Source organism: Octopus sinensis, linkage group LG6 (genome assembly GCF_006345805.1).
Source record: "Octopus sinensis linkage group LG6, ASM634580v1, whole genome shotgun sequence".
Classification (NCBI taxonomy): Eukaryota; Metazoa; Mollusca; class Cephalopoda; order Octopoda; family Octopodidae; genus Octopus; species Octopus sinensis.
This window is the reverse complement of record NC_043002.1, coordinates 67,598,044-67,605,543: the sequence shown is the minus strand read 5'-3', so window position 1 is coordinate 67,605,543 and position 7,500 is coordinate 67,598,044. Positions and strand designations below refer to the sequence as shown.

The window sequence follows — 7,500 nt, the reverse complement described above, 5'->3', positions numbered from 1 at the left end:
GAGTTGCCTCTCTGACAACAATAATGTTAATATCAAGTAGCGTGACAACACACAGAAGGAATAAGTAACTCGCTTTCAGACGCTGCGGGTTTCTTTCTCCTTTACGTTCTGGGATATACGACGAATACAACCAAACCACTTGGGTATTTCACATAAGTTCAATTTGATTTTAATTTGTCTGTCTAACATCATCATTCATAATCATGGCTACAGACGAGTTGGCCACTCTGCTAACTCGCCGCATCAATATTAGTGATGCTATTGAGGCTGGTGAGACTGTACAGGCGACGGCCAAAGTTTTCAATCCTTACACGGAATTTAAAGAATTTTCCAGGAAAGAAATCAAGGATTTGGAAAAAACATTTAAGAAGTAAGTCTTGCTTCATTCCATTTATACAGTTCGATCATCGATATTATTTTTTCTCTTGTCTTTCTCCACCCTTTATCTCTCTCTGTCTCTAGCTCTTCCTCTATCTAGTGTGTTAATTGAATTTAATTTTATGTCAATGTATGAAAAAGGAAAATCATCAAAATCCTTTTTGCTTCAAACAATAACGAAAACAATATTCAATTTTCTTTTCTTTTTTTTACACGTGTTAGCAGTATTGATTTTTTTTGTTCCCTCTCTGCTCTGTTGTTAGGCAATTTGCGGAGATGTCATCTCCTTCACAGCTGCTGCTTGACATCTCGTCAATGGTCCTTTCTCCGATAGATTGTATTGCCTTTATTAGTTATACGTTGCATACATCTATCTCTAGCACCATTCTCACGACACCACTTATCTCCTGCATTTGTCTTTTACTCGGAGACGCGGAAGATTCTTTCCTCTAGACATTTAAAAACACTGTAGAAGGAAATATAATTATTGTCTCAGAAGAATATATTTAGATCCATTGATAAAGCGAATATATCTATCTATCTAGATATAAAATAATCGAAATGTATTTGTGTTGGTTCGCAAACAAAGACAAGCAGAATAAACAACTCGTTGGGAAGCGAATCTGATGTAGTTTCATCGTTGTCATTGTCTTGGCCGTGGCACCAACAGCTCAGACAGTAGCAGGACTTCGACGCTCTGATTTCGATGTTGGTTGCAATTTAACTTTCACATACTAACTCAGTTCCTTCTGTTATGTACTAATTTGGCGGTATAACTAAAATGCCAACAGAAATTGCATGCTATTATATTTAACATAAACTTGGTATACAGTTACATATAACTAATTTTGTTCATTCATGAATAAATAAACGAAAAAAAAGGGGGAAATGCTACTTTCTGTGTTACATAAGACTAGAAAAGGGCACAACATGCATGCATGCATACATTATTATTATTATTATTATTATTATTATTATTATTATTATTATTACACCCATTCTTTTGCCTTAATATACGAGTGCCTATTTCTTCTTAATGATAACTTATAAGCCAACTACATACATACATGCATACATACATGCATAGATACATGCATGGATACATGCATACATACATACATACATACATACATACATATCTCCACCACTAGATGGTGTAGTTTTGATCCCATTAATAACGAAACAACCCACTATACACAAACACACACACACTCGCGCGCGCGTACATAATATTTTTAATATTTATTAAAACTGCCTCAAAATGTTTAGTTAGGTTACAGTATCACTTTTCCTACAAAAACAAAGCTTATGTCAAAAATAAGAAGCTTAAAAGCTTCCTTCTATCTCTTACAACAGATATAGTAGCACGATACACACACCTCCCTTGGCTTTTTCCTTCACTGACACTTGCTTAACGTTATCTTTTTAAAGTGTAAACTAATCTTCTTAGCCGTTCTCTGCCTATTGACCAACATTTGATGTAATGTCTTTAGCTAGCTTAGACTACCTTCCCCCAATAACTGCACATCATGGATCCATCTATTACTAGCTTCCGTGTAGTATATGTGTGTGTGTGTGTATGTATATATATATATATATATATATATATATATATATATATATATGTATGTATGTGTGTGTGTGTATGTATATATATATATGTATGTATATATACGTATGTATGTATGTATATATACATATGTATGTATATATGTATGTATGTATATATACATTGTATATATACATATATATGTATGTATATACACACACACACACATATATACTCACATATGTATACATATATTTATACATAGACACACACACACACACACATATATATATATACACATGTATGTATATATATGTATATATATATGTGTGTATATATATATATATATATATATATATATATATATATATATATATATATATATATACATGTATGTATATATGTATACACACACACATATATGTATATGTAATGTGTATTATATATGCCGGCCTATATATCTTTGAATATATATATATACATTTACTGTGTCTGTCCGACCCACCCATGCAAGCAGTGAAAAGCGGATGTTAAAACGGTCGTGTATGTATGTATGTATGTATGTATGTATGTATGTATGTATGTATGTATGTATGTATGTATGTATGTATGCATGCATGTGTGTGTGTATACGCTTGCTATATGTATGTGGGCGTACGTCTAGCCTTCTGGGAATTACACAACTCCTTTTGTTATCATCTGCTTGGTCTTCATTTATTTTTTTCTATATTTTCTACTTTTCTATTTAAGAAAAGTTGAAATGAAGAAAACGAATTTCACTGCTGCTTCACATGCACGACTAATTTTGCTTCTAACTTAAATGTAATCTTATGTCACCTACTTTACGCAATTAGATCTCACTCCACGTGTCTTGATACTTGGTTGTTTTCAAGCAAAACATAATCCATAACAAAAATTTAATTGAAACTTGTCATGTTATTTTACTTCACTTCTGCTGCTGACTTATATTTAAAAGTCTATTCTGAGATCTAACACATGCTTTTAAACATCGTTGACTTCTCGTTATGGTTATTTATAAGAGTCTTTTTTTCTTTTTTTTTTTTTCAAATACATCGTTCTGACATCACGAAACTAGACATTTTTAGATCATACTTAACTGAACTCTCGACCTTATTCATATTTAGTGTAGAGACACGTGAATAGATTTAGCGTATATTTATTTCCGCCATTCAGTGATTAATCAATTAATTATTATTTACTAAACGTTCAACTCAAGAACGACATCAAGCAACCCACCAACAGACACCAACTAGCTAAACTTATTGTCATTTAATAAATTTCCCAAACATTTCATCTAATGGAAATCAGATATCACCTTCCACCCACCTCGAATAATTTTAAATTACCAAAATATAATTTTAATTTAAGTATAAGCAGAGCCGTCTTATAGCAAGCAGCACTATAAATCCCAAGGGTAAAAAACAAGGCACTGGGAGCTACAGTACACATTTAGTAACAACGTCTGTACATACAATGATAATAGCCTTAAACACCCAGACCACTAACCTCAGGCAGCTGTCCAGTGAGTCGATGTTAAATCTAGACGTTTGTTAATATTTTATCAGTTCAAAAAAATATTTTTTAAAATTCTATAAAAGAAAGAAATCCATGTTATTGAAGTTCAGGATTAAATACGTTCTTTTATTAATCATTCAAGTGTCATCAATGTTATAGGGTTTATTTTTTCCTGTTGTCTTTCACCCCACCACCACCACCATCACAAATTGAGATCAAATACATTTAACATTAAGCTAAAATTGTGACCAAAACCACTTCCATGTGATTAGCGTTGATTACTTCGTTCGGGGGTTTTCCTCTTCCTGGCGGATGCACTCGTAACATGTTTTTCTTCTTTTTTTTACCAAATTTCCTTCCACGTGTTTCTGCATTTTATTCTCGCAACTGTAACCTCTCAGTTAATTGCTAGTTAACTGCTTAATTGATCTGAACTCATCCTTTGCTTTTTTACTGTAGTTTTAGGGAAATATCACAAAATGTTTCCAGAAGGTGCAAACTCACACCACTACGTCGAAACTATATTTTGTTATTACGTTGTTTGTTTTTTGTACTTTATGGAAATCACTTTGAATGTGTAGAAGTTTGGTCAGTATAATCATTACATTGTTTAATGTCCACTTTTTCCGTACTTGCATGAGTCAGACGGGATTTGTTGAGGCAGTTTTCCTACGGCCAGATCTCTTTCCTGTCGCCAGCCCCCACCTGTTTTCAAGCAATCTAATATCCCTCCCTACCCCTGGTCAGACATGTTTTACATGGAAGACTGGAAACGAACAGCGTCGCTTGTATGACGGTGATACTCGTTTTCAGTCATCACATGATGTCAAGACAAGAGTACACGCAACCCCCCCACACACATATACATACATACAGGGCCGGCTGAAGATACCGGCAACTTGGGCTGTTGTCCGGGGCGCCATGTACCAGAGAGCGCCAAGCAGGACGTGACAAAGACAAGGAAATTTCCACGACTGTCAGCTTGTACACGCCGAAGTTCAGCTTGCCTGGTGCGTCAGCAACCCTAGGGCCGGCCCTGCATGCATGCATGCATGCATTCATTCATACATACATACATACATACATCTACACACACACACACATACATCATACATACATACATACATACATACATCTACACACACACACACATACATCATACATACATACATACATACATACATCTACACAAACACACATACACATGTATGTACATATGTAATTAGCTTTCAGTTTCCGTCTGCCAACTTCTAAAATTATTTTGTCAGCAACATTTAATGGCATTTTTCAGTAGTTCCCAAACTTCTTAGAGTTTCTCCAATGTTCTACAAGCTCTTCTCAAGTGCCTCTATCTGACCTTATTGAACTGCATAACTGACAGTAGTTTAATCAACATGTTGGGAAATAATAATATTTAAAATTAATAATTATTTGTGAATTTAATAATTAATTAAGTGAAAATGTATCAGAGAAAAATATTACAATTGAAATAGGGTAATTCTTCCACTTCTGCCCACTCACTGAACTGTTGTCTTTGACAATATATTCCCTCTTTGTCCAGAATATCCTTGAAGATGTCAACATTCCTTTCCACTCTAGGCACAAGGCCTGAAATTTTGGAGGAGAGGGCCAGTTGATTAGATCAGCCCCAGTACACAATTGGTACTTAATTTATCGACCCCAAAAGAATGAAAGGTGAAGTCGACCTCAGCAGAGTTTGAACTCAGAACGTAAAGACAGACGAAATACCGCTAGGCATTTCATCTGGCATGCTAACGTTTCTGCTAGTTTGCCACCTTAATAATATTTTTTCTACTCTAGGCACAAGGCCCAAAATTTTGGGGGAGAGGATTAGTTGATTAAATCGACCCCAGTACACAATTGGTACTTAATTTATCGACCCCAAAAGAATGAAAGGTGAAGTCAACTTCGGCAGAATTTGAACTCAGAACATAAAGACAAACGAAATACCGCTAGGCATTTCACCCAGCATGCTAATGTTTCTGCCAGCTCACTGCCTTATTGAAGATGTTAATATTAAGCTATTCATAGGGCAGCGAGCTCATTGACAACTTGCCTCCACTGTAAGTAACTTCAAAATATGCTCAAAGATATCCTTATTAAAATATTCTAGGGATTGGCAGATTTATTAGTGTTGGATGAAATGCCTTGTGGTATTTGTTCTGGCCCTTCACATTCTGAGTTCAAATTCTGGTGAGGTTAAATTTGCTTGAATTCTTTTGGTGTCAATAAAATAAATAGGTGCAGGAGTGGCTGTGTAGTAAGTAGCTTGCTTACCAACCACATGGTTCCGAGTTCAGTCCCACTAAATGCCATCTTGGGCAAGTGTCTTCTACTATAGCCTTGGGCCGACCAAAGCCTTGTAAGTGGATTTGGTAGTTGGAAACTGAAAGAAGCCTGTCATATATGCATGCATACATACATACATACATACATATATATATATGGCATTAGGAAGGGCATCCAGCCGTAGAAACATTGCCAGATCAGACTGGGCCTGGTGCAGCCTTCTGGCTTCCCAGACCCCAGTTGAACCGTCCAACCCATGCCAGCATGGAAAGCGGACACTAAACGACGATGATATATATATACATACATACATACACATACATACATACATACATATACATACATACATAAATACATACATATATATGTATGTATGTCAGGTCACTTTTGAGTGCTACTGGTAACATGTAACCCAGTACTACCTGTTGCATGGTCAGGTCGTCGGCGACTAAACCGGCAACCCCACCAAGCTCACTTGGTGAGGAGGGTGTTTATTGGTCACCCTGCGGGATGAAAAACAAAACCCGTCAAAGGGCGGAGGAACTCTTGAGAGTCAACGGCCATCCAATAAATGTCTTAAAGCTGTATCATGCGTGGGGACATAGAAATAATCGGATTGAATACCCGATCGCGCAGTTAAACCATTGGGAGTGAAGGACTCCTAGCCTTTGTCAAGGCATCCCTTTAGGAGAAGGCAACTCAGGTAACTGGGATAACTCCGACATAAAACCTGCGGCTCAGTGGTTACCGATGATGTTGACTTGTTCTTCTTTTCGGATTATGGCTGCTGTTGCTTAGTGAGTGGGATTGACTCAGTGCACAGCCTTTCCTCACTTAAAAAAATATCTTCTTGCACAGGCATTGCACGATAACAACATTGATTAAGCTCCGTGCAATGGCCATACTCGATAACGATGGGGCAGCCACCATGTATGAATGTATGTATGTATATGTATGTGTGTGTATTTGTTTCTGTCTGTGTTTGTCCCCCCAACATTGCTTGACAACCGATACTGGTGTGTTTACATCCCCATAACTTAAGTGACCAATAGAATAAGTACTAGGCTTACAAAGAATAAGTCCTGGGGTCATTTTGCTCGACTAAAAGTGGTGCTCCAGCATGACCACAGTCAAATAACTGAAACAAGTAAAAGAATAAAAGAATATAATAAAGTACCAGTCAAGTGCCGGAGTTAATGGTATTGACTAAGCATTCCCCTCAAAATTGCTGGCCTTGTGCCTAAATCAGAAATTGTTATAAAGGGTGGCAACCTGGCAGAGGCTTTAGAGCACTGGAAAGAAGGCCTTGCAGCAACTTCTCCTGGTTCTTTGCTTTCTGTGTGCAAATCCTCCCAAGGTCAACTTTATCTTTCATTCCTCCAAGGTCGATAAAATAATGTAATTGCTAGGGGTGGGGGGCAGTGAGGTGCTTTAAATGTGAGGCTTTGTACCTATATATATAAAAAAAAAACAAGCAAAAAAACTTATTGTTATTGTTATCATTTATTTGTGAAGGTGCACAGCCTAGTGGTTTGGGTGTTTGGCTCATGGTCATAATGCCATGGTTTCAATTCCTGGACTGGGTAGTATATTGTAACCTTGAGTAGAACACTTCATTTTATATTGCTTGAGTCTATTTAGCTGAAAATGAGTACCAGCTGAGCACTGGTGCAGTCTTCTCTCTCTCTCTCTTCAGCTGTCACATTTTGGATGTGCCATTGAGTCAA

The 7,500-nt window shown here is 36.6% G+C and overlaps 1 protein-coding gene across 2 annotated transcripts in view; it reads left to right on the top strand.

The window, feature by feature from the left end:
• LOC115212783 (EF-hand domain-containing protein D2) overlaps positions 1-7,500 on the top strand; it is a 72,208-nt gene that overhangs the window by 21,911 nt on the left and 42,797 nt on the right. The window contains exon 1 of one of the 2 annotated variants that reach the window (XM_029781471.2): positions 204-370. The exons of the other annotated variant lie outside the window; for it this stretch is intronic. Within the exon in view, the coding sequence (XP_029637331.1) occupies positions 204-370 (167 nt within the window). Of the gene's footprint in view, positions 1-203; positions 371-7,500 lie in introns of those variants that run through there. 2 annotated transcript variants of the gene reach the window in all.